The 27,832-nt window shown below is 48.9% G+C and overlaps 1 protein-coding gene across 1 annotated transcript in view; it reads left to right on the top strand.

Moving 5' to 3' along the window:
* Window positions 1–26,957, top strand: part of LOC119951295 (tripeptidyl-peptidase 2-like) — a 158,648-nt gene extending 131,691 nt beyond the window's left edge. Inside the window, exons 24-29 of the mRNA XM_038774358.1 lie at window positions 1,258–1,409; window positions 5,183–5,270; window positions 8,705–8,835; window positions 11,153–11,363; window positions 19,037–19,156; window positions 24,182–26,957. Of these exons, the coding sequence (XP_038630286.1) occupies window positions 1,258–1,409; window positions 5,183–5,270; window positions 8,705–8,835; window positions 11,153–11,363; window positions 19,037–19,156; window positions 24,182–24,271 (792 nt within the window). The 3' untranslated portion in view covers window positions 24,272–26,957. The remainder of the gene's footprint in view (window positions 1–1,257; window positions 1,410–5,182; window positions 5,271–8,704; window positions 8,836–11,152; window positions 11,364–19,036; window positions 19,157–24,181) is intronic.
* The last annotated feature ends 875 nt before the right edge of the window (window positions 26,958–27,832 follow it).

A 27,832-nucleotide genomic window follows, 5' to 3' on the forward strand; every position in this document is an offset into this window, starting at 1 on the left:
TAGCTGAATAGTTATCCAAGAAAAGTTAGAAGCATGAAAACCACTTCTAACTGCTGTGGGACTATGGTACTGAATTCCACCCCCCCCCCCCGGCTGCTCCCGACTACTATCCCCACCACCCACCCGACCGCTCTTCCTGCCTCCCGACCGCTCTTCCTGCCTCCCAACCCGCTCTTCCTGTCTCCCGACCGCCGCTCTCCCCCTGGACTACAGTCTCCCGTTCCCTGACTAAACACACACACACACACACACACACACACACACACACACAACCTAAAACAAAATCATTTCCAGGATGTGGGCACCGCTGGTTAGGTCAGCATTTATTGCCCATCGCTAGTTGCAGTCAGAAGGTGGTGGTGAGCTGCTCTTGAACCGCTGCTGCCCATGTGGTGTAAGTACACCCTCAGCTCTGTAAGGGAGGGAGTTCCAGGATGTTACCCCAGCGACAGTGAAGGAATGGTGATATGTTTCCAGGTCAGGATGGTGAGTGACAGCCCCCGTTCTCCAACTCTATCCTAAATTTCAAAAAGGCACTCAAAAGATATTACCACACGTTTGTTATCGGTATACAACAAGTCAATAACAGGACAGAAAATTGTGAAACTCGCCCCGTCTGATACTGTCATAAACCCTCCTACTGTCCTAGTTTGAAAACCCAACTCTTAAATTTTATGTCCTATAGCCAAGCTGATATTGAGATGCTTTTCATCAATAAATGCTCCCAATGCAAAGTTGCACATGACAGAAGAATGCAAAGGCAACTGGGAATCACTTTGGGCACAAGTGACATCTATAATTGGATTCTGGCGATCACCCCTGACAATGGAAGCTCAGTACTGGGAGAGCTGCTTCCTGTCCAGAGCACGACTTGCAACATATGACCTTCTGACTCTGCGATGGGAGCTTGACGCGCTAAGTCATTAATACAAAACCAAAAATATTGCAGATGCTCAAAATTGGCAATAAAAGCAGAAAATGCACCTAGTATCTGGCAGGAAAGTGGAGTTAAAGGCTAGATGGGCTGAATAACCTATCCCTATTTCTTTGGAGGCCAGATAGCATCTGTGGAGAGAGAAAAACAAACTGAATAGTTCAAATTCGAGTTGTAAGAGAAGGTCACCCACCTGCACTGATGCAGCCTGATCTGCTGAGTATTTTATGTTGTGATATATATACGATCGGCATATTTGCCACTGCAAAAGTGATTGATTTCCGCCCTGAGCCCATGAGTGAATATTGAGTAATTATTTTCAGGATGTGCACAATGTGTCCTACCATCTGATATCACCTCCTGTTAAGACAAAGGAAAGAAGCAAAGAAAAGTCGAGCAAGGAAAAGGAGGAAAAAGAACCGAGCGAGGTGTTCGAGGAGGCCTTGAGAGATCTCAAAATACAGTGGCTGCCCAAGTATGTAACAACAAACAATTCAGCCAAGTTAAAAAAAAAAAATTTAGAGTACCCAATTATTTTTTTTCCAATTAAGGGACAATTTAGCATGGCCACTCCACCTACTCTGCACACTTTTGGGTTGTGGGGACGAAACCCACACAGATACGGGGAGAAAGTGCAAACTCCACACAGACATTGACCGTGGGCCGGGATTGAACCCAGGTCCTCAGTGTTGTAGACAGCAGTGCTAACCACTGGGCCACCATGCTGCCCTTCAATTCAGCTACGTTATAAGCAACAGCTGATAGCTCACGTAATAATGCACAGCACATGGAGAAGATGGAGCTCAAACACCAGCTCGCAACTACCGAAACTCCTGAGAACGTTCGATTTCTGTTGTACTCGTAGGTCTGAGAGGTGGAGTTTTCCAAATTTGGATTCCTAATAAAGGTAAAGTCGCCATAGTCCCAGATGACCATTGGCTGCTTTCCCCTTTGATGGGGCGAGCTGACTGGTCGTGATTTAACCCAAGGGTCAACACACTTCGGGCGAGGGGCAAGGTTGAGAAGGCGGGGTATTCATTAATAACCTCAGCCAGTACGGGAATTGAACCCACGCTGCTGACCTTGCTTTGCATCACGAACCAGCTGTCCTAGCCCACTGAGCTAAACCGGTCCGCTACTGAGACACGTGGCTGCACTGCCTGTAATTTTCCAACCAATTGGTTGGTTAGTTACCCTGCCAGAAATGCAAACCAGCCCTCTGCAGCTTTTTGCAATGGTCTAGAATTGGACCATGTTCTTTGGAAGTCAATTTTCCAGCTTGTTGGAGCCCAGAGCAGCTCTTTATTTGCCATCAACATCTAAGAGTGCATTAATTACCTTGGCACACGTTCAAAGCAGTTTTATTGTTTGCCGGTAGGCCTGCCAGCATCTGTGGAGAGAGAAGCAGAGCTGATACTTCAGTGCTGGAAATCAGAAGAAAGGTCCTCGGCCTGAAACATTAACTCTGTTTCTCTCTCCACTGATGCTGCCAGGCCTGTTGGGTACTTGTTGCTTTTATTTCCGATTTCCAACCCCTGCAACGTATTTGCTACTGTTATTCCTTGTCAGTGTGGCCGATTTGGAAGTGCTTCCTCATCTTTGAATCGGAAGGTTGGGGGTTCAGGGCAGCATGGTAGCATGGTGGTTAGCATCAATGCTTCACAGCTCCAGGGTCCCAGGTTCAGTTCCCGGCTGGGTCACTCTGTGCGGAGTCTGCACGTCCTCCCCGTGTGTGCATGGGTTTCCTCCGGGTGCTCCGGTTTCCTCCCACAGTCCAAAGATGTGCGGGTTAGGTGGATTGGCCAGGCTAAATTGCCCTTAGTGTCCTAAACAATAATGTTAATGGGGGTTGTTGGGTTATTGGTATAGGGTGGATACGTGGGCTTGAGTAGGGTGATCATTGCTCGGCACAACATTGAGGGCCGAAGGGCCTGTTCTGTGCTGTACTGTTCTAAGGTGCTATTCTAAATACTTGAGCACAAAAGTCAAGGCTGACATTGCATTGCAGCACTGACCGACTGCTACACTGTCGGAGGTGCTGTCTTTCAGATGAGTATCTCAACCAAAGTGAATGGTAGAACCCTCGAGTATTGACAGTCAGAGATACCTAGGTGTACAGGTCCACAGGTCACTGAAAGAGCCAACACAGGTGGAGAAGGTAGTCAAGAAGGCATACGGCATGCTTGCCTTCATTGGCTGGGGCATTGAGTATAAAAATTGGCAAGTCGTTGCAGCTGTATAGAACCTTAGTTAGGCCACACGGAGTATAATCTTCAATTCTAGTCGCCACACTACCAGAAGGATGTGGAGGCTTTAGAGAGGGTGCAGAAGAGATTTACCAAGATGTGAAATGAAAATTGCTTATTGTCAGTGTTGCCTGGTATGGAGGGCATGAGCTATGAGGAGAGGTTGAATAAACTCGGTTTGTTCTCGCTGGAATGATGGAGGTTGAGGGATGACCTGATGGAGGTCTACAAAATTATGAGGGGCATAGACAGGGTGGATAGTCAGAGACTTTTTCCCAGGGTAGGGGGGGGTTCAATTATTAGGGAGCATAAGTTTAAGGTGCGAGGGGCAAGGTTTAGAGGAGATGTACGAGGCAAGTTTTTTTACACAGAGGGTAGTGGGTGCCTGGAACTCGCTGCCAGAGAAGGTGAAAATGAAAATGGCTTATTGTCACGAGTAGGCTTCAATGAAGTTACTGTGAAAAGCCCCTAGTCACCACATTCCGGCACCTGTTCGGGGAGGCTGTTACAGGTGGTGGAAGCTGGGACGATAGTGACATTTAAGGGGCATCTTGACAAATACATGAATAGGATGGGAATAGAGGGATATGGACCCCGGATATGTAGAAGATTTTAGTTTAGGCGGGCAGCATGGTCGGCGCAGGCTTGGAGGGCCAAAGGGCCTGTTCCTGTGCTGTGCTTTTCTTTGTTCTTTGTTCGGCCTGTTCAGGTGCATGGAAAAGATCCCATGACAGTATTTAATGAACAGTAGGGGAGTTATAGTTGGTGTCCTGGCTAATATTTATCCCTCACCAACATCACAGAAACCGATTATCTGACCATTATCACATTGCTATTTGTGGGTTTGTTGAGCACAAATTGGCTGCTGCATTTCCCACATTACCACAAAATGATTATGCTTCAATAAAGTACTTCATGACTTAAACATTTTGAGACAGAAGTGTGAGGTGATGTACTTGGGCAGGACAAACAAGGTGAGGCAATACATGATAAACAGCAGGACCCTGGGAAGCACCGGCGATCAGAGGGTCTTGGTGTGCATATACACTGTCGCTTAAGGTAGCAGGGCTGGTGGATACAGTGGTTAAGAAGGCATATGGCATACTTGCCTTTATTAGCCGAGGCTTAGAGTTTAAGAGCAGGGAGGTTGAGCTGGAACTGTATGAAATGTTGGTTAGGCCACAGCTAGAGTATTGTGTGCAGTTCTGGAATCCACATTATAGGAGGCAGCACTTGGATGTGTGCAGAGGAGACTAACCAGGATGTTGCTTGGGCTGGAGAGTTTTAGTTATGAAGAGGGATCGGATAGACTGGGGTTGTTTTCCTTCGAGCCGAGGCGACTGAGGGCGGACATGATTGAGATGTATAAAATTATGAAGGGCATAGATAGAGTAGACAGGAAGAAACCTTTCTCCTTGGTGTAGGGATCAATGATCAGGGGGCATAGATTTTAAGGTGAGGGGCAGGAGGGTTAGAGGGGATGTGAGGAAAACATTTTACTCAGAGTGTGATGGGTGTCTGGAACTTACCGCCTGAAAGAGTGGTGGAGGCAGAGACCCTCATAGTTAGATGTGCAGTTGCGATGCCAAGGCATAGAAGACTATTGCCCAAGTACTGGAAAATGGGATTTGAATAGTTAGGTGGTTGTTTTGACTGGCGATGACACGATGGGCGAAGGGCTTTTTCTGTGCTGCAGACCTCTATGAGTCTATGATATCCGCTAGTTTTAAGAAGATCTGAATAAATGCAAGTCTTTTATTAATTTATTGGGTCTTTAAACCCCTTTAAAACTGATAACCATGCAGTCATTTATTGTTCTTTCCAGGTTTCCCCTTTCCTTAAGGGCTCCCTTCCCACACACATTCAATAATTTCTGTTAAATTTCCATTTTACTCAAAGCTGTCAGTCTTTTAAAGTCACTCGATCCTAGTTATGGATAGGACTATTTTCAAACCAATTCACATATGTCCAGATCAACTGTGAATACTTTGTTCTTTTACAGATTGGACCTGCATGAGGAATTAGTATCAGTGTACCCTAAACACTTGCCTGTACATACCGCTCATCTCTCCAGCCTCAATTCCAGGAAGGTGTGTTTTGCCTTATACTTATTGTTGCTTTCCTGAACATCTTAATTCCTATATGCCCCTTATCCTGTTCAGTTCACTTCAAGCAGCTGCAGTCCAGGATATATTTAACATGATGCACAGAAAACAGAAGCCCTGTCATGAGAATGTCACTTTAAGACATGTTTGGCTGCTCTGGGGCGAAATTCTCCGACGCCACGCAGGGTCGGAGAATCGCCCGGGGCCGCCGAAAATCCCGCCCCCGCCATGGCAGACATTCCTTGCCACCCGGGAATTGGCGGGGGCGGGAATCACCACACGCCGATCGGCGAGCCCCCTGCAGCGAATCTCCGGCCCGTGATGGGCCAAAGTACCGCCGCTGGGAGGCCTCTCCCGCCGCCGAGGTTTGAACCACCTCTGGTGGCAGCGGGATCAGCGGCGAGAGCGGGCCCCCAGGGTCCCGGGAGAGGGGGGAGGGGCGATCATACCCCGGGGGGCGCCCCCACGGTGGCCAGGCCCGCGATCGGGGCCCACCGACCGGCGGGCGGGCCAGTACCGTGGGGGTACTCTCTCTTCCGCCACTGCCTCCACCCTGGCGGAGACGGAAGAGAATCCCCCAGCGCGCATGCGCCGGTGGTGATGCCGCTGACGTCACCACCGGCGCATGCGCGAACTGGCGAAGACCTTACTGGCGGCGGGCGTCAAAGGCCGCTGGTGCCGGTTTTGGCGCCAGTCGGCGTGGTGCCAACCGCTCCGGCGCGGGGCTAGCCCCCAAACGTGCGGAGAATTCCGCACCTTTGGGGAGGCCCGACACCGGAGTGGTTGGCGTCACTCTGCTACGCCGGGACCCCCCGCCGGGTAGGGGAGAATCCCGCCCATGGTTACTGCAGCGATGTCAGAGTGTGGGTGGGGCTGAGCTCTGGCTCTGCTTTTTAGTTTCACTTTGAGAAAAGCTTGGGTGTGTCTGTGTCTTTTTGGTTTTGTTTTCAGTGTTGGAGCTGAAGCCAGACAAAGCAGGTGTACTGCTGTTCTCTCTGCCATGAAAAGACTATCTTTTGATCATTTGGTGAATGTTCTCAGCAGTGAGTGCAAACCTGATGTGCTTCTGTTCAAAGGTGTTTCTTTTGTCTTCTGGATGTTGTTTGGGAAGTTATTACGGATTACTTAGTGTTGTATTCTTTGGGGGTTATATTTGAATTGATGGTTGCTAAGATGTTAACTGTATGCTTTAAAAAGGTTAACTTGAGTTCATAGAATAAGCATTGTTTTCCTTTAAAAAAAACTTTTCCATTTCTGCTATACAACACCTGTAGAATGGGCCGTGTGCTCCCCATATCAAAATCTAGGAAAGGTTGTGGGTCAGGTGAACTCCATGATACACTTTGGGGTTCTCTAAACCCTGGCCCATAACAACCTCTTTGACCGTGTCTTCGACCACCTAGCAGGGGGTGTGGAAGCACCTTGCTAACAAAGTTATTCCAATCTCTTGGCAAATCTCTGGTAATAATAAATCAAAGTGCTATTTGGAAAGCCAAGCAGTAGCTTTAAACGCTGGTCTCTCGGTGCACTCCAGGGGCGAAATTCTCCGACCCCCAGCAGGGTCGGCGAATCGCCCGGGGCCGCCGAAAATCCCGCCGCACTGAGCGGCGAGCCCCCTGCGGCGATTCTCCGGCCCGCGATGGGCCGAAGTCCCGCCGCTGGGAGGCCTCTCCCGCCGCCGAGGTTTGAACCACCTATGGTGGCAGCGGGAGCAGGGCCCCGGGGTCCTGGGGGGGGCGCGGGGCGATCGGACCCCGGGGGGTGCCCCCACGGTGGCCCGCTCCGGCGCGGGCCTAGCCCCTCAATGTGAGGGCTTGGCCCCCAAAGGTGCGGAGAATTCCTCACCTTTGGGGAGGCCCGACGCCGGAGTGGTTGGCGCCACTCCGCTATGCCGGGACACCCCGCCCCGCCGGGTAGGGGAGAATCCCGCCCCAGATATCAGAGAGATCTAGGTGTATCGGTCCACAGGTCACTATGGAGAATGTTGTCAAGAAGGCATATGGCATGCTTTCCTTCATTGGCCGAGACATTGAGTATAAAAATTGGCAAGTCATGTTGCAGCTGTACAGAACCTGAGGCCACACTTGGAGTATAGTGTTCAATTCTGGTCGCCACAGTATCAGAAGGATGTGGAGGCTTTCGAGAGGGTGCAGAAGAGATTTACCTGGATGTTGCCTGGTATGGAGGGCATTAGCTATGAGGAGCGGTTGAATAAACTCGGTTTGTTCTCACTGGAACAACGGAGGTTGAGGGGCGACCTGATAGAGGTCTACAAAATTATGAGGGGCATAGACAGAGTGGATAGTCAGAGGCTTTTCCCCAGGGTAGAGGGGTTAATTACTACAGGGCATAGGTTTAAGGTGCGAGGGGCAAGGTGATGAACGAGGCAAGATGTTTTATACAGAGGGTAGTGGGTGCCTGGAACTCGCTGCCGGAGGGGATGGTGGAAGCAGGGACGTTTAAAAGGCGTCTTGACAAATACATGAATAAGATGGGAATAGAGGGATACGGACCCCGGAAGTGTAAAAGATTTTAGTTTAGACGGTCAGCATGGTCAGCGCAGGCTTGGAGGGCCGAAGGGCCTGTTTCTGTGCTGTACTTTTCTTTGTTCTTTGTTCATAACCAACTAATGTTGATTATGGAGTGCATTGAGAGACCAGCGTGAAACATTGGTTCACTGAGGCACCATTCTCAGTCACACTACAGTTGGAAAATGCTGAACACAGCATATTGGATCGATCATTATCTTGAGATTGTTGTCCAGCTAGATGCTTGGAGTATTATTAGTGTCGCCACCTGGAGGCACCTGACTGAATGGAGGGCGTTCCTCCAGGATGCAATCTTTCACAAGATTTAAGAGGCCATACTTTGAAGTCTTCCATTGTGGAAGTATTGCAATGTGCGATATTTAGCACAATACTGGCAAAGCTGCATGGATTGATTCCTTTGCAAATGTTTGGCCTGCTAAGAATCTATGACAGGGTTGGTGTCTGGGGTTCTGTGTAGGTTAGGCTGGCTAGGGGTGTCAGTTTCTCTTCCTTGAAGGACATTGTTGGGTTTTCAGTGATGATCTAACAGCTTCCAAGATAATTTTCAGCTAGCGCTTGGGTTTCACTTATTTCTTGTGTTTTTTAAAATTTGCTTCTACTTTGTAACAATTTGGCACAACTGAATGTCTCGTTAGGCCCAAAAGGGACAACAGTGAACTGGTTGGATTTTTACTGGTTTTATTTTTATTCCATATTTCTTTAAAACATGAATTGTTGGGGGGAGAAGGCAGGCAAATGTTACTCAGTGAATTGCTCATTCAGAGAGCTGGCGCTGACATGATGGGCCGAATGGTTTCCTTCTGCCCTGTGAGCATTCTGTAACGCTGAGATTCGGATTCAGGCTGGTAAAACTTTGCTTTCCTTTCTCAGGATAGGATGACGAAACTTGATGAAATTGCTCGAGCAGCTGACATAGTTGTCTCACATATTGATCAAAACGCCCTGGTGTCCCATTTGGCCATGAAGGCTGACCCAAGACCAGATGCGGCAACTATCAAAAGGTACCGAGTTAAAACGTGTGCATGGACCCCAGTCAGAGGAAATAGTGCACAAACATATCAAAAAGGGTGAGCACCAGGTAGCCAACCTCACTGCTCACGATGACTGGAGTATTGCGATTGGACACTTCTTAATGTGAAGTCCGAGGAGAGGCAAACACAAAGGAGAAATCCGAACCTAACAACGGGTCCAGTAACCTCTGTAAAATTCGCCTCCGTCCCTCTCATTCTTAAAGCCAGTCTCAGAGATGAGGTGGCCCAATTATTCGTTATATTATCCCCCTCCTACCTTTTATATGATGCAGGTTCTGCTCAAGTCTATTTCCCACTTTAAGGTGCTACTGAAAGTCGGCACCCACCGGATCAACTGGCAGCACATTCCAGAAGTTTACTGCTCCCTGGGAAAAGATATACTGCCCACCATCCCATCTGTTCCTGCTTTTATGTGGTGTAAACTCATGCCTTCTGGTCCACACCAATCTTCCACCCTGAAATAATCTATCAATTGGTGATCTTGCCTCTTCTAAACCTCTGATCAGTCACCTTGAAGTATATACTAATTCAGAATAAATAGGCCCAGCTCCTTAAGCCTAATCCACGGCATTTTTATTCTTAACATTTTTTATTCTTGAAATTCCGCATAAAGTTAAAAACCATTAACGTCATGCGTTTGAACAGACAGATGCATGCTCGTTATTATTGCAACAGTGACATCTGCAGGGAATTCGTGCAGGCAAGCAATAGATTCATACATTTTTTACCAGCCCTTGGCTCGTATAGAATTTGCCTTGTTCGCAATCAGATACATTTGTCCTATAAAAATACTACATATCCCACATCAAATTGAATTTTTTATGCAGCAGACCTCATACATGCAATTATCAGGAGTCATATCCTTTCCCGATCGAGTCTCCATTGTGGAGCCTTCCCAGCCTGCTGTATTCATAATTTAAGCAGAGCAACTCCTTGTTATTTTTACACAAGCTATACATTACTGTGGAACACTGTTGTGCAGCCACTGTGCATAGTATTACTGCTGACATCATTCCATGTTCAATATATGCTTCTGCAAACACTGATATAGGTATAATATAGATTGTTATACATTGATATTATCACATATATCACTCCTCAACTTTCTAAACCCAAAGCCAAGTATCCTCAACCTGTTCTCATAATTCATCCTTTTAACCCCAATATCATTCTGGTGAACCATGCAAGACCAACATGTCCTGACAAAGGCTCCTTACAACTAAAGTATTGCTTCCTCCCCCTTGAATTGCAACCCACTCAAGATATAGGCTAATATCCATTGGACTTGCTGATTACATTTTGTACCTCTCACTCTAATTTTTAGTTCTTGCATATAGAGGCACCCACATTTCTTAACTCCTCCATAGGATAAGAGTTTGATTTGCCTTCCTGGGATCCAGAGCAGATGATTTCACACTTTGTGTGTTGCATTTAATCGGCCATAGTTTCTCCCCCAGTCTTCGGCCCGTAGTAAGTTCCTACCCGCACCTTTAGCACTTCTAGATTCTAGTAGCGAAAGCCTGCCGACGGAATAATTTCACAGCTTTTTGAATCCAGTCAGTTTGCCTCTTTAACTTGTGGAAGTATGGAGAATATTGTCTTGCCCAGTGATTGACACCATCACATGCATGTGTCCTTCACAGATGCCCAAAGCACCCATTGTAGGCACTGTTTGCTGAGTGTTCTGGTCACAGCTTGTGATGCAAGTAACTAAAACCAGCACTTATATAGAAACATAGATCTATTCTATGTTACAACATCCCAAGGCACTTCACAGGAGTGAGATGAAGTCAATCTTTGATGCTGAGGAGATATTAGGACAGACCAACAGCTCGGTCGAAGAGGTAGATTTTAATTAGAAGCTTAAAGATTGGAGAGGGTTTGGGATGGAATTCCAGCGCTTCGAGCACAGGCAGCTGACACGTGACCACCAATGCTATGGAGTAATGAAAATTGGGGAGAACAGGAGACCACAATTGGGAGGAGTGCAGTAATCTTTAAGGGTTGTCAGGCTGCAGGAGGTTTCGGTTCTAAGAAGGAGTGAAACTATGGAGGAATTTGGAAATAAAAGGATGAGAATTTTAAAATGCAGGCATTGCTGAAGTGGGAGCCAATGTAAATCAGCGAGGACCGAGCGGGCGGGGTGATGATGAATGAATGAGGCTTGGTGCAGGTTAGGATGAGGACAGCAGATGCAAAGAAAACACCCATTATCCACTCGAGTCTGGTTCCTCTTGAAACCATTCGCTCAGTAATAATCAGATTGTACTGACCTCTATGTTTGCAGTGAGATGGATAAGCAGAAGTCTGCCCTGATCGATGCTCTCTGTCTGAAGGGGTGTGCTCTGGCTGATACGCTTCTCCAGTCCGAGTCGCAAGACCAAGTGACATCAAGCAAACAAGTCTGTCAGTATGAGAGTGAGACAGACAGCATCCACAGGAGCCTGATGGACACTTTCAATGATGTCCAGAAGTGGATCGAACTCACTGATGTTAAGGTAAGTTACAAATATTGAGCCAAGGCGTGCGTATTTCAAACCACTTTCTTCCTCAGAATGTCTGATTTAACATTGGTGGGGCAGTGCAGATTTTAAAATCGCAATCTCAGACCAAACACAAGGATCAGGAATAGACCCTTCCTTCTGCCACCCTGTTAGATACGGGTACATACCTCAAACCCTTTTTTACCTGTCGTTGCTCCACATTTCCTGCTAGCCTGGTCCAACAGAAAATCTCAGCGATCACTGTTTTGAAAAATCTAATTATTCCCCAGCATTCACAGCCTTCTTGTAAAAGAGGTTCACATTTCCAGTACCCTGTACTTTGTTCACACTTAATGAGAAAGGACATTGGCACTTTACTTTTGTTCGAGGGCTTTTGGGCTGTTTCTTGATCTGCAGTGAATTCTGGGTTCCTGTCACAACACTCTGATTAATTCTGGATATGTGTGCTGGGTTACCCTAGCAACACATTGCCTCTTTGGGTGCGAGGAGTGTTTTCTGTTGGCAAAGCTGTTTATCAGAATCCTTCCTGCACATCAGATAGAGCGATTCAGAATTGGGATAACTGCTCGGGCTGAGGCACACAGGCTCTGACTGCAATTTGGTTTTAATCCTTAGGCTATTTCATGCTGCTGAGATTAGTTAAATGTTCATGTATCTTTCTGATATACAGCCTCTCGCACATTAGTCTGCCCTGAGTGCATTGGTACATGTGATTCTGTCTCCTGTAACGTCAATGTTGCTAATTTATTTTGCAGCCAGCGTTAATGATTGATGCATTGTGCTGAAAACGTTGAGTTGCATCTTGTGTACTACACAGAAACAGGCCGCTCGGCAGAACTGATCTATGTCAGCGTTTATGTTATATACAAGCCTCTTCCCAGTCTACTTCATTTCACCCTATCAACAGATACTCCTATTTGTTTCCCCCTCATAGGCGTATCCAGCTTCCCCTTAAACGCGTCTTATATTCACTTCAGATCTGTCCTCAACGATCCAAAAGACATTTCTCTTCAGTTGCCGATTGGATAATTGCATTTATTAGTGACTTATCTTAAATTTGTGACCCCTAGTCTGGTCCCACCTGTGAGCAGAAATATCACTGTGCCTACTCGATCAAATCCTTTCATGATCTCTGTTATCTCTATATCTCTAGGGGCTTTTCACAGTAACTTCATTGAAGCCTACCTGTGCCAATAAGCGATTATTATTATTATTGTTAGATAACCTGACCTAGGGTGGGTGGGGGGGGGGGGGGGGGGGGGCAACAGCACGGATTCAATTCCCGTACTAGCTGAGGTCATCCATGAAGGCCCCGCATTCTCAACCTTGCCCGTTGCCTGAAGTGCGGTGATCCTCAGGCTAAATCACCAGCAGTCAGCCCTCGAAGGGAGAGCAGCCTATGGTCCTCTGGGACTGTGGCAACTCTCATTACATTAGATAATCCCTCTTTATTCCACAAAAAAGAGGGCATTAGACTGTTCAATCTGATAAATATCTGCTCTCAGTTGCCCCCCTCAGACTAATGTGGTATTATCCTTGTGAATCTTATTGGAAATTCTCCAGTGTGTCCATATCCTTTTTATAATACACAGGGCCGGCTCAAGGCACCGGCAACTCGGGCAGTCGCCCGGGGCGCCATGTGCTAGGGGGCGCCAGACTCTGGTCCCGCGCATGCGCAGTTGGGCCGGCGCCAACCAGCACATGCGCGATGGCCGCCCTCCCCCAGGGCGCCCCCCCCCCCCCCCCCCGGTCCGGCCCCCCCGCCCACCCCCCCCCTCGGGTCCCCGCCCCCCCCCTCGGGTCCGCCCCTCGGCCCCGCCGCCTCCGCCGCCTCCGCCCCGCCCCCTTGGCCCCGCCCTGCCCTCGGCCCCGCCCCCTCGGCCCCAGGGCGCCGAAGTTCAGCTTGCCCGGGGCGCCAGCAACCCTAGGGCCGGCGCTGATAATACAGAGGTCAAAAATGTTCACAGTACTCCAAGTGTGATCTAACTTGGGTTCTAAATTCACTGCTTTACAGTTCTGTCCCTCTAACAATGAATCTGAGTAGTTGGGTTTCTTTTTATGGCCTTACTAACCAGTACCGCTACTTGTAGTGATTTGTGAATGTGTACCCCGAGATCTCTTTACTCCTCTGCCCCATAAAGATTTAGTATCCAAGCAACTTACGATCTCCTTATTCTCCCTACCATAGCCTCACTTCTCTGTATTGATATTCATTTGCCAATTACATGCTCATTTGCAGATTTATTCCTTTTTTTAAATTTTGCCATTAGTTAACTGCACCCCCCCCCCCCCCCCCCCTAAATTTGGTGTTGTCCACACATTATGAAATTGTATCTGAGTCCTGAGCCAAAATTATTTGTGTAAATTTTTAAAATTTCTTTTCAATTAATTTTTATGGGATGTGGTCATTACTGGTTCGGCCAACATTTATTGCCCATCCGTAGTTGTCCTTCAGAAGATGGTGGTGAGTTGCCTTCTTGAACTGCTGTAGTCACTGAGGTGTAGGTACACCCACTGTGCTATCCAGGAAGGAGTTCCAGGGCTTTGACCCAGTGACGGTGAAGGAACGGCCGATATATTTCCAAGTCAGGGTGGTGAGTGACTTGAAGGGAAACCTCCAGGTGGTGAGGTTCCCAGGTATCTGCTGCTCTTGTCCTTCTAGATGGTAGTGGCCGTGGGTTTGGAATGTGCTGTTTGAGGAACCTTGGTGAGTTACTGCAGGCATCTTGTGGATGGTACACACGGCTGCCACTGTTCGTCGGTTGTGGAGGGTTTGAAAGTTTGTGGAAGGAGGAGCAGTCAAGCGGGTTGCCTTGTCCTGGATGGTGTTGATGGGAATAGAGGATGGGAATAGAGGGATACGGGGCCCGGAAGTGTAGAAGATTTTAGTTGAGATGGGCAGCATAGTCGGCGCAGGCTTGGAGGGCCGAAGGGCCTGTTCTTTTCTTTGTTCTTTGAGCTTCCTGAGTGTTGTCGGAGCTGCACTCATCCAGGCAAATGGAGAGTATTCCATTAAACCCCTGACTTATGCCTTGGTGCACAGGCTATGGGAGGGGGACATGTCAGGAGGTGAGTTACTTGCCGTACGATTCCTAGCCTTTGACCTGCCCCGGTAACCACAGTATTAATATGGTTAGTCCAGTTCAGTATCTGATCAATGGTAACCCCCAGATGTTAATTGTGGGGTTCACCGATGGTAATGCCAATGAATGTCAGGATCAGATGGTTAGATCCTCTCTTGTAGGAGATGGCCATTGCCCGGCTTGTGGCAAGAATGTAACTTGCCACTTGTCAGCCCAAGCCTGAATATTGCCCAGGTCTTGCTTCATTTGGACATGGACTCCTTCATTATCTGAGGAGTCGCGAATGGTGCTGAACATTGTGCAGTCATCTGCAAACATTCCCACTTCTGACCTTATGATGGAAGGGAGGTCATTGATGAAGCAGCTGAAGATGGTTGGGCCTAGGACACTACCCTGCGGAACTCCTACAGTGATGTCTTGGAGCTGAAATGATTGACTTCCAACCAGCACAACCATCTTCCTTTGTGTCAGGTATGACTCCAACCAGCAGAGAGTTTTCCCCTGATTCCCATTGACTCCAGTTTAGCTAGGGCTCCTTGATGCTGTACTCGGTCAAATGCAGCCTTGATGTCAAAGGGCAGCCACTCTCACCTCACCTCTGGCATTCAGCTCTTTTGTCCATGTTTGAATCAAGGCTGTAACAAGGTCAGAAGCTCAATGACCCTGGCGGAACCCAAACTGAGCACGGTGAGCAGGTTATTGCTGAGTAAGTGCCGCTTGATAGCACTGTTGATAATTCCTTCCATCACTTTGCTGATGATGGAGAGTAGACTGATAGGGGAGTAATTAGTTGGGTTAGATTTGTCCTGGTTCTTGTGTACAGGACACAGCTGGGCAATTTTCCACATTGCCGGGTCTATGCCAGCTATACTGGGACAGCTTGTCTAGGGGTGTGGTAAGTTTTGGAGCACAAGTCTTCAGTGCTATTGCTGGAATATTGTCAGGGTCCATACCTTCTGCAGTATCCAGTCCCTTCAGCCATTTCTTGATATCACATGGAGTCAATCGTATTGGCTGAAGACTGACATCTGTGATGCTGGGGACCTCCGGAGGAGACCGAGATGGATCATCCACTCGGTACTTCTGGCTGAAGATTGTTTCGAATGCCTCGGCCTTGTCTTTTGCACAGATGTGCTGGGCTCCTCCATCATTGAGGATGGATATATTTGTGGAGCCTCCTCCTCCAGTGGGTTGTTTAATTGTCCACCACCATTCACGGCTGGATGTGACAGGACTGCAGAACTTGGGTCTAATGAATTCATTATGGAATTGCTTAGCTCTGTCTATTACTTGCTGCTTATGCTGTTTGGCTCACAAGTAGTCCTGTTGTAGCTTCACCAGGCTGACGCCTCATTTTTCAATATGCCTGGTGTTGCTCCTGGTATGCTCTCCTGCACTCTTCATTGAACCAGGGTTGATCCCGTGGCTTGGGGGTAATGGTAGAGTGGGGGATATGCTGGGCCATGAGGTTGCAGATTGTGGTTGAATACAATTCTGCTGCTGTTGATGGTCCACAGCACTTCATGGATGCCCAGTCTTGAGTTTCTAGATCTGTTCGAAGGCCATCCCATTTAGCACGGTGGCAATGCCATACAGCACGATGGAGGGTATCCTCAATGTGAAGACGGGACCTTGTCTCCACAAGGACTGTGCGGTGGTCACCTCGAACATAGAAAATAGAACATTACAGCACAGTACAGGCCCTTCGACCCTCGATGTTGCGCCGACCTGTGAAACCCCTCTAAAGCCCATCTATACTATTCCCTTATCGCCCATATGTCTATCCAATGACCATTTGAATGCGTTTAGTGTTGGTGAGTCCACTACTGTCGCAGGCAGGGCATTCCACGCCCTTACTACTCTGAGTAAAGAACCTACCTCTGACATCTGTCCTATATCTATATCCCCTCAATTTAAAGCTATGTCCCCTCGTGCTAGACATCACCATCCGAGGAAAAAGGCTCTCACTGTCCACCCTATCTAATCCTCTGATCATCTTGTATGCCTCAATTAAGTCACCTCTTAACCACCTTCTCTCTAACGAAAACAGCCTTAAGTCCCTCAGCCTTTCCTCATAAGATCTTTCCTCCATACCAGGCAACATCCTGGTAAATCTCCTCTGCACCCTTTCCAATGCTTCCACATCCTTCCTATAATGCGGCGACCAGAACTGCATGCAATACTCCAAATGCGGCCGCACCAGAGTTTTGTACAACTACAACATGACCTCATGGCTCCGAAATTCAATTCCTCTACCAATAAAAGCTAACACACCGTACGCCTTCTTAACAACCCTCTCAACCTGGGTGGCAACTTTCAGGGATCTATGTACATGGACACCGAGATCTCTCTGCTCATCCACACTACCAAGAATCTTACCATTAGCCTAGTACTCGGTCTTCCTGTTATTCCTTCCAAAATGAATCACCTCACACTTTTCTGCATTAAACTCCATTTGCCACCTGTCAGCCCAGCTCTGCAGCTTATCTATGTCCCTCTGTAACTTGTAACATCCTTTTGCACTGTCCACAACTCCACCGACTTTAGTGTCATCTGCAAATTTACTCACCCGTCCTTCTACGCCCTCCTCCAGGTCATTTATAAAAAGGACAAACAGCAGTGGCCCCAAAACAGATCCTTGTGGTACACCACTAGTAACTGGACACCAGTCTGAACATTTCCCATCAACCACCATCCTTTGTCTTCTTCCAGGTAGACAATTTCTGATCCAAACTGCTAAATCACCCTGAATCCCATGCCTCTATATTTTCTGCAATAGCCTACCATGGGGAACCTTATCAAACGCTTTACTGAAATCCATATACACCACATCAACTGCTTTACCCTCATCCACCTGTTTGGTCACCTTCTCAAAGAGCTCAATAAGGTTTGTGAGGCACGACCTACCCTTCACAAAACCATGTTGACTATCTCTGATCAAATTATTCCTTTCCAGATGATTATACATCCTATCTCTTATAAACCTTTTCAATACTTTGCCCGCAACAGAAGTAAGGCTCACTGGTCTATAGTTACCGGATTTATCTCTACTCCCCTTCTTGAACAAGGGGACAACATTTGCTATCCTCCAGTCTTCTGGCACTATTCCTGCAGACAAAGATGACTTAAAGATCAAAGCCAAAGGCTCAGCAATCTCCTCCCTAGCTTCCCAGAGAATCCTAGGATAAATCCCATCCGGCCCAGGGGACTTATCTATTTTAACACTTTCCAGAATCGCTAACACCTCCTCCTTATGAACCTCAAGCCCTTCTAGTCTAGTAGCCTATATCTCAGTATTCTCCTCGACAACATTGTCTTCTACCGATACTGTCATGGACAGATGCATCTGGAGCAGGCAGGTTGGTATGAGGTCAAGTATGTTTTTCCCTCTTATTGGTTCCCTCACCACCTGCTGCAGTCCCAGTCTAGCAGCTATGTCTTTTAGGAGCCAGCCAGCTCGATCTGTGGTGGTATCACTGAGCCACTCTTGGTGTTGGACATTGAAGTCCTCCACCCAGAGTATATTCTGTGCCCTAGCCACCCTCAGTCCAAGTGGTGTTGAACATGGAGGAGTACTGATTCAACAGCTGATGGTGGCCGGTAAGTGGTAATCATCAGGAGGTTTCCTTGCCCATGTTTAACCTGAAGCCACGAGAATAAATGTGGTCCAGAGTCGAGGTTGCGGGCTCCCATGGCAACACCCTCCCGACTGTATCCCACTGTGCCGCCATCTCTACATGGTCTGTCCTGCCGGTGAGACAGGACATTCCCAGGAATGGTGATAGTGGTGTCTGGGACATTGTCTGTAAGGTATGATTCTATCAGTATGACTATATCAGGCTGTTGTTGACTAGTCTGTGAGACAGCTCTCCCAACTTTGGCACAAGCACCCAGATCTGACTGAAAAATGATTCAGTGGGGGAGAGAGGGAGACGGTGTTGTGTTAATACCACAGAGCAACTAATCGAGAGGCCCAGGCTAATGCTTTGGGATCATGGGTACGAATCCACCTTGGTAGCTGGTGGAATTTAATAACGTCTAGAATTGATAGCCAGTGTCAGTAATGGTGAGCATGAAACTATCATCGATTGTCACAAAAACTCATCGGGTTCACAGTTTCCTTTCGGGAAGGAAATCTGCCGTCCTCACCTGGTCTGGCCAATATGAGACTCGAGACCCATGGCAATGTAGCTTGACGCTTAACTGCCCCCGGAAATGGCCTAACAAACCATTCCAACCCAGGGCAGTGAGGGATGTGCAAGAAAATGCTGGTCTTGCCAGTGATGCCTACATCCCATCAAAAGAACATCGGCATTAATTCACCGAAGAGATGGGAAGTTTCCCCCAATGTCCTGGCCAATAATTATCCCTCATCCTACATCACAAATCAACAGGTTACCTGGTTATTTATTTTATTGATGTTTGTGGGACCTTACTGTGTGTTACAGCAGAACGCTCCAGAATTACTTCGCTGCAGGATTGAGGAAACGCTGTTTTGATTAGGAGAGCGCCCCAAGCTTTGTGAAATATTGCTGGTGTTTTTCTGGTATTCATTTGTGTCTGTGTATTTATGTTTGTTATTAGGCATTAACATTTGCATACAAGCATGCCTTGGTGAAACAAACATTTGGACGTGCTTTGAAGTTTGCTACACAGATTGTCGAGAATAAGCCAAGTCTAGAAAACTGGAATAATTGCATTCAGGTTGGTAAAAACGTCCCTTTTTCCACATGCGAACAAAGATCATCAGATCCAGGCCTCCTTAAAGCGTCGCAGCCGCAATTGACATAATTTTCAAAGTTTATTCTCTGCCCCTCTACAAAGTGCCATGAACTATCGATTTAACTGAAGAAAGTTAATGAGATCCTGCATTGTGAGGAGGCTGGAGACCGGGGACCACTTATCCCAGACAAGACTAGACTTGGGGGTGATCTAAAGGACACAGCATAATAAACTCACTCGCATCCCTCCCACTTAACACTCTGTTGAGGCCTATAAAAATAAAAACTGAGAAGAGATATATAATGGGCGATAAATCCAATTTATCACCACGCCATGTTTTAAATTATCGATAAAAGTCAATGTTACTCGCAACAAATTTTACACATGGGGTGGAATTTTCCTCATTGCACCAGCTGATGCTGCTCCCGGCACATTTTGCAGAGGTTTGTGCAGACAGATTCTCCCAGGATGGCCCAGGGCATCGTGCTGATGGGGTGGAGCTTAATACACCTGAGAATGCTGGCTCTATGTGCTATGCTGTCCAGCCATCTCTCTCCCCCCCTCCCCCCTGCGGGTTCCCTATGCCTGGTTCCCATTTTTGAAAGCAATTGTCATCCCATTTGCCAGCACTTGGCCTTGAATGGTATGACGTACCATGTGCTCATCCAGGTAAAGGATGTGAGGCAACCCGCCTCTACCACCCTCCCAGGCAGCGTGATCCAGACCGTTACCACCCTCTGGATAAAAGGGTTTTCCCTCCAATTCCCCCTAAACCTCCTGCCCCTCACCTTGAACTCGTGTCCCCTCGTAACTGACCCTTCAACCGAGGGGAACAGCTGCTCACCATGCACCCTGTCCATGCTCCTCATAATCTTGTACATCTCAATCAGGTCACCCCTCAGTCTTCCCTGATCCAGTGAAGACAACCCAAGCCTATCCAAACTCTCTTCATAACTTAAATGTTCCATCCCAGACAACATGCTGGTGAATCGCCTCTGCACCCACTTATACTAAAATGTAATGGGGTCACCCACTTTCCTCATTACATCACCACTTGACAACTAATCAGCATTCCCTTCCCATTAGGTATAAATTGTTGTTCCCTTTATTTTTGGAGTTCTCGTGAATTGCCCTGAAGAGTATTTTCTTCAGAAATACTCAAATATAATATAATGAGATCCTGGGAGGTGATTGGAAATGTAGCAAAAACAACAACAGTTTTATCAATGAAAGCAAGGGATATGGGCTCGCTGGGAAAGAAGTGTTTGTGCAGGGGATGGAAAAGAGGATTTTGGGGGGAGATGTTTGTGAGGAGGAGTGGAGGGAGAGATTTGTGCGGGGGGGCGGAGAGGGGTTTGTGCGGGGGGGGCGGAGAAGGGTTTGTGCAGGGGGGGCGGAGAGGGGTTTGTGCAGGGGGGCAGAGAGGGGTTTGTGCGGGGGGGGGCGGAGAAGGGTTTGTGCGGGGGGGGGGCGGAGAGGGGTTTGTGCGGGGGGGGAGAGGGGTTGTGCGGGGGGGGCGGAGAAGGGTTTGTGCGGGGGGGGGCGGAGAGGGGTTTGTGCGGGGGGGCTGAGAGGGGTTTGTGCGGGGGGGGCGGAGAGGGGTTTGTGCGGGGGGGGCGGAGAGGGGTTTGTGCGGGGGGGGCGGAGAGGGGTTTGTGCGGGGGGGGCGGAGAAGGGTTTGTGCGGGGGGGGGCGGAGAGGGGTTTGTGCGGGGGCGGGCGGAGAGGGGTTTGTGCGGAGAGGGGTTTGTGCGGGGGGGGGAGAGGGGTTTGTGCGAGGGGGGAGAGGGGTTTGTGCGAGGGGGGAGAGGGGTTTGTGCGGGGGACGGAGAAGGGTTTGTGCGGGGGGGCGGAGAGGGGTTTGTGCGGGGGGGGCGGAGAGGGGTTTGTGCGGGGGGGCGGAGAGGGGTTTGTGCGGGGGGGGCAAAGAGGGGTTTGTGCGGGGGCGGGCGGAGAGGGGTTTCTGCGGGGGGGGCTGGAGAGGGGTTTGTGCGGGGGGGGCGGAGAGGGGTTTGTGCAGGGGGGAGCGGAGAGGGGTTTGTGCGGGGGCGGGCGGAGAGGGGTTTGTGCGGGGGGGGGCAGAGAGGGGTTTGTGCGGGGGGAGCGGAGAGGGGTTTGTGCGGGGGGGGTGGAGGAGAGGGGTGGCTGGAGAGGGGTTTGTGCGGGGGGAGCGGAGAGGGGTTTGTGCGAGGGGGGAGGGGATTGGGTGGGGGGGTGGAGAGGTGTTTGTGCGGGGGGGGGGCGGAGAGGGGATTGTGTGGGGGGTGGAGCAGGGTTTGTGCAGCGGGGGCAGAGGAGAGGGGTTTGTGGGGCGGGGGTGGAGAGGGGTTTGTGCGGGGGCGGGCGGAGAGGGGATTGTGCGGGGGGGGGTGCAGAAGGCTTTGTGCAGCGGGGGCGGAGGAGAGGGGTTTGTGCGGGGGCGGGCGGAGAGGGGTTTGTGCGGGGGCGGGCGGAGAGGGGTTTGTGGGGGGGGGGCTGGAGAGGGGTTAGTGCGGGGGCGGGCGGAGAGGGGATTGTGTGGGGGGGGGTGGAGAGGGGTTTGTGTGGGGGGGGTGGAGAGGGGTTTGTGCAGCGGGGGCGGGCGGAGATGGGTTTGTGGGGCGGGGGTGGAGAGGGGTTTGTGCAGCAGGGGCGGAGGAGAGTGCTTTGTGCGGGGGGGCGGAGGAGAGGGGTTTGTGCGGGGGGGGCTGGAGAGGGGTTTGTGCAGGGGCGGGCAGAGAGGAGTTTGTGGGGGGGGTGGAGAGGGGTTTGTGGGGCGGGGGTGGAGAGGGGTTTGTGCGGGGGGGCTGGAGAGGGGCTTGTGCAGGGGGGCGGAGAGGGGATTGTGTGGGGGGGGGCGGAGAGGGGTTTGTGGGGGGGGGGTGGAGAGGGGTTTGTTCAGTGGGGGCAGAGGAGAGGGGTTTGTGCGGGGGGGCTGGAGAGGGGTTTGTGCGGGGGGTGCGGAGAAGGGATTGTGTGGGGGGGGCGGAGAGGCGTTTGTGCGGGGGGGGTGGAGAGGGGTTTGTGGGGCGGGGGTGGAGATGGGTTTGTGCGGGGGGGCTGGAGAGGGGTTTGTGCGGGGGGGCTGCGAGGGGATTGTGTGGGGGGGCGGAGAGGGGTTTGTGCGGGGGTAGCAGAGAGGGGTTTGTGCAGGGGGGTGGAGAGGGGTTTGTGCGAGGGGGGAGAGGGGTTTGTGCGGGGGGGCTGAGGGGTTTGTGCGGGAGGGGTGGAGAGGGGTTTGTGGGGTGGGGGGTTTGAGTGGGGGGGGCAGAGAGGGGTTTGTGCGGGGGGGACGGAGAGTGGTTTGGGCGGAGAGGGGTTTGTGCGGGGGGGGCAGAGGGGGGTTTGTGTGGGAGGGGTGAAGAGGGGTTTGTGCAGAGGGGGCGGAGAGGGGTTTGTGTGGGGGGGGAGTTTGTGTTGGGGAGGGGAGAGAGGTTTGTGTTGGGGGTAGTTTGTGGGGGGAGTGGTTGTGTGTGGGGGGGTTTGTGTGGGATGGGGGGTTTGTGTGGGGGTGTGCGTCGGGGTGGTTGTGGTGGGTGTTTGGGGATGGGTGTGGGGAGGGATTGTATGGGGGGTTTGTGTGGGTTCTGGAGGGGGATTTGTGTGTGGCGGGAGTTGTGGGGGGGTTGTTTGGTGGGGGTAGTTTGTGTGGGGTGGGGTTTGTGGGGGGTGGGTTATGTGGGGAGGGGTTGTGTGTGTGGGGGGGGTTTGTGGGGGGCGAGTTTGTGGAAGGGGTTTATGGGGTGGGGACATTTGTCCGGGGAGGGAATTGTGTGGGGGGGATTTGTGGGGGGGCGGGGGGTTGTGTGCAGAGTTCAGGATGAGCAGCGGCATGAAGGTGGGTGGATGTTCAGAAAGAGAAATAATTTGCCTGGCCATGGGAAATGGTTAGGGAATGGGATAGACAGAGTTGCTGTTGCAAAACAATGGCACAGACACAATGGAGCCAGTCCTACTCCTGCCTTTCTGTGATTCAGTGTGGGCGTAGGTGGTTGTGTTGGGTGAGGGTAGAGGGAAAGGGAAGGTTCCTGGGAGCAGACGATGCACAAGCTACTCATTTCATTGGGAATGGATTGATTTTAATTTCTTTTCAATCTCACTTTATTGTCCATCCGGAATTATATTTTGGTTACATTGCTCGTATGTTTGGAAATTACATGTCAATGAATAATAACAAAAAAGAAAGAAAATGGCCCCATCGCAGGGATCTGACATTAATTAAAATATGTATTCAAAATTATCCGAAACATGAAAGTAATCAGTCCCGCCTTCGATGCAAATCCTCGTCCGTGGATCAAACTTGTGTTAAAAGTTGTTACAGAGAAGGGTAGAAATGAGTTCTGGAACTGATTTGTCCAGCATCTGAGGGACTTTTCCTGAACGTACCCAGCAGTAATGCTGAGACGAGAGGTGCTTCTCAAAGTTCATGACAGTTTTGTCAAGATTCCACAGGAGCAGATTTCATCAAAAAAAGATCTGCTCAACAAGTCCCCTTCCTTCCTGGCTCAATGACCTATTACCCTTAAAAGAGTTTGTTTTCCAAAGATGACAGTACCAGGCGAGACATTTCAATTGCAGCTGTGTGGAAGATTTTCATGATTGTCGAATGCAGTCGAAAGTGTTTCAATTTTCCCAGGTGGTGTAACGGTGTGTGTCCCTTTGCCAACCACATTTAATAAAGATTCTTATTATTATCTGTATCTTGTTCCTGCTGATCAGCTGCTGAATTAATGTCAGTGGCTGCACTTCAAAGCAATTTCCTTGCTTGTGAACCACTGCGACGTTTCTGCACTGTGGCCTGTGCAGTACAGAAATGCATCTTTATTTGCTTTTGTATTGTTTGGTCAGGTTTCTAACCCTCGGTATATAAGCTGAAGTCAGAGACGGGATTGAGTGTATATTTTAAGATGTGTTTTTGCGATCGTTAGCATTCAGGCTACATTAGTTGATTGCGGCTTTATTCAAAATGTTGGTGCTGAGTTAGGAGATACTGTTGTGTCAACCACGATAATTCTTTTTTCTTTTGCAGTTGATGAAGACCCTCGGTTGGGATCATTGCGTCTCTTACTATGAGAACTCCCTCCTAGTGATGTATCCCCCAGATTACGTCCCATTCTAACTGTTCCCAGTGGTGAAGGATATATGTGTGCATTTTTAATCTGGTTTGATATAGGAGAAGCCTTTCTGATGATTGGGTTGGCTTTTGTGTTTACTCTATTTTTGCTTGTCTTTTTTTAAATGTTGGCAAGACTTCTGAGGAATTCTACAATACATTTTATACCTGTAATATCATGAAGTCTTCAGGTTTCTTTCTCAAGTGCTTTGACATTCCCTTGCAGCATTACCGACTCAGCTGGAGCCATCCTTTCCCGATATTAAAAAAATGAACGAGGGGCTTGTCTAAAATATTCTTCCCAAAGGCTCCCAGGTCCCACGGTCCTCTTGGAGGATGGTGCGGAGGTCACATTCTGCCCAGCTTTGCTCCTCCTTCCAGCTGAATTGGAGATGGCAGACTCCTTTGCATGCCGAGATCGCACCCTCTTATTTTAATTTGTCCAAGGATACAGTTCCTCAAGGCCGTGACATGTCTGATACCCGCTCCAGGCTGGTCATCAGCGAAAAGTGGGATATTAGGAAAGTTGGCAGCACTGAGATAGCGGGAAGAACAGGATTTCCTTCCATTTCCCAAGTCTGTTTGACCATTCGATTAGATGATGCCCATTCAGTTAGATTTGTGTCAGCTGTGGTTCAGTGGGTAGCAATCTCACCTTTGAGCCAGAGCTTCTGGGTTGAAGTCCCACTTCAGGACTTGAGCCTGACAACAATCAAGGCTAACACTCTAGTGCAATAGTGAGGTGGTTGGAGGTGTCTGTTGGATGAGACATTGAACTGAATGGTGACTAAAAGATTTAATGGCAAATGGATTTTGAAGAAGAGAAATGTGTCTTCTCCCACGTATCCGGGACATTATCCCTCAGCCAACATCAGAAAAGACGATTATCTGGTTAATATCAGAGGTGTTGTGTGCAAATCTTCTAATAATATTTACACTTCATGGCTGTGCAGCACTTTTGACGTATCCCGTGATCATGGAAGGTGCTATATAAATGCAAGCCTTTCCTTTATGGCCACTCAGTATCTTCATTTTGTCTTGCCTGCCTTGGTTCTGTACCAAGAATTATTTTTATTTATCTACCCCTTTCCGATTGAACAGATGTGGGACCCTGTGAGTGGGACCCTACTTGCCACAACATCAGCCAGTTGGAAGATGTGGATAACATATTTGCTGACTGAAAGATGGTGCAATAGTGGAGTGGTTATGTTCCTGGACTGCTAATATCGTAGACGTGGAGTTTAAATCCCATCATTGCAGTTTGAAAATTTTAGCCGGCATTTGAAATATATTTGTCCTTACACAGGCTTGCCCCATACATTACGTAAGATATACCAGAAGGAAACGGGCCATTTGGTCCAACCAGTCCACACTGGCATTTATGCTCCACAGAAACCTGCGTCCATCCTTCCTCTTGTAAACCTGTCATTGTAGCTATCCAATCCCTTCTCCCTCAAATGTTATCTCGCTTCCCCTTCAATACATCTGGACTATTTGTGTCAGCCGCTCCCTGTGGTAATGAGTTCTCATCACTCTTTGGGTAAAGGAGTTTCTTCTAAAGCCTTCTGTGTAATATAATAACGTAAATACAGTGTGATAGAGTTATGCAGTCTGAGTGCCAGCCTCATTTGTCTAAATATGTTATACTTCTCAAAGTTAATTCCTAGTCCTGATGTTTCTGGAACCATATCTCAGGAATCACTGCTTTGTCTGAATTCTCCCAATACATAATTGCCTCCAATTCCCCTGTTTTATTATGGATGCTATGTGCATTGTTATACAGACATTTTAATTCACTTTTATGTTTAATCAGCATTTTAGACTCCTGTTCTATCACTCTATATATTCCCTTGCCATCAGTGTTCTCGCTTGTTTTACTCTTCCCCTACGCTCTCCTTCCTTGTTTCATTTGCACACCATCCCTTTAGCCACATGTTAATCATTTTGATTTATGTACTCTTGCACCAATTTGCAAGAGGCCCGGGCCCGGGCAGTAACTCGGAGAATATTATCCTCCAGGTCCTGCACTTGAAGGGGTAACCTTTCCTAGTCGGCCCTTTATGTATAAGATCCCATCTCATCCACCTTCCTTCAAGCTCGAACTGTCTGTTTTTGAACACGTTACTCTCTCCCAGGAACCAACAGATGCAGCCAAACTGAGATTTTAAGATCCAACAGCTAACTGACCGAGGAACCAATCAATAAAAAAGCAGAACAAACATCAAAACTGCAGTCCTACAAGGGAATTGAATAAATATTTTATAAGTGGTTATTGTTGTGAAATACAAGTTTTAATATGAAAAGCATTTCAACTGTTATTTATGCAGATGCTGTTTTTTACGCCACGACCTGCAGATTTTTGTTTTAGCTTTCTGTGTTGTGATTGTTTCAGGACAAGACAAATATATTCTTTTTTTAACTGCAGTGGCATTATGGAAACCAGAGTAATGACCATTGTGCCTTCTAATCTGAAGCAGCCTTTTTTCTTAGACGTGTATCAGTGTTTAGCAATTAAGAATCAATATTCTAATTAAGAAGCTGAAATTTTAAATTCATCGCACCTGGAGGAAATGTCTGGCATTGTGGGGAAATTCATTGCTCCATGTACAATACCTGAACGAAGATGATAAAACCCCTGCAAAATTGGCTGAATGTTCAAACCAAATAAACCATCAGCTGTTCGACAAAAGAATGCCCCACGTATCTGTTGTGTGTAACCGATGGCGATCTGTAAGGACATTTGCAGGATAGCAGGTCATGGTGATACTGACCATTCAGCCCATCCCGCCGGCTCTTTGGAAGAGTTTTTCAATCAGTTCCACTCCTCTATCTCCCCGACAAATTTCCCCTTCCTTTAAGCATTTAAACAATTGCCGTTTGAAAGTTTTATCAAATCTACTTCCACCTCACTTCCACATCATCACACCTCACTGTGAAAATAAATATATTTTGCTCATCTCGCTGCTGGTCCTTTTCCCAGATATCTGATCACCAGTCACTGGCACATTTGCTCCTTGTTTACGCTATCAAAGCCCCTCATGGTTTTAAACAACAATCAAATCTCCTGTTAACCTATTCTGGGGCGGAATTCTCCGACTCCCCGCAGGTGGAATTCTCCACCACCCGGGAATCGGCGGGAGTGGGAATCGGGCCCCGCCGGTCGGCGTGCCCCCTGCGGCGATTCTCCGGCCTGCGATGGGCCGAAGTCCCGCCGCTGTCGGGCATCGCCCACCGGTGGCCTGGCCCGTGGTTTAAACCACCTCTGGTGGCGGCGGGATTGTCGGCGTGAGCGGGCCCCTGGGGGGGGGGGGGCGCGCGGGGCGATCGGACCTCGGGGGGTGCCCCCACGGTGGCCTGGCCCGCGATTGGGGCCCACCGATCGGCGGGCGGGTCTGTGCCGTGGGGGCACTCTTTCTTCCGCCGCCGCCACCACAGGTAACACTTGCATGGCAATTGCCCAAAAGTGAAAACTTCCCCTGGGAAATTGCCCTTCAGTGGGAACTCACCTGAAAATGTGATCTAAATTACAAACATAATACAATCTTTATTGTTACAAGTAGGCTTATA

This window comes from Scyliorhinus canicula, chromosome 17 (assembly GCF_902713615.1).
Source record: "Scyliorhinus canicula chromosome 17, sScyCan1.1, whole genome shotgun sequence".
Taxonomy (NCBI): Eukaryota; Metazoa; Chordata; class Chondrichthyes; order Carcharhiniformes; family Scyliorhinidae; genus Scyliorhinus; species Scyliorhinus canicula.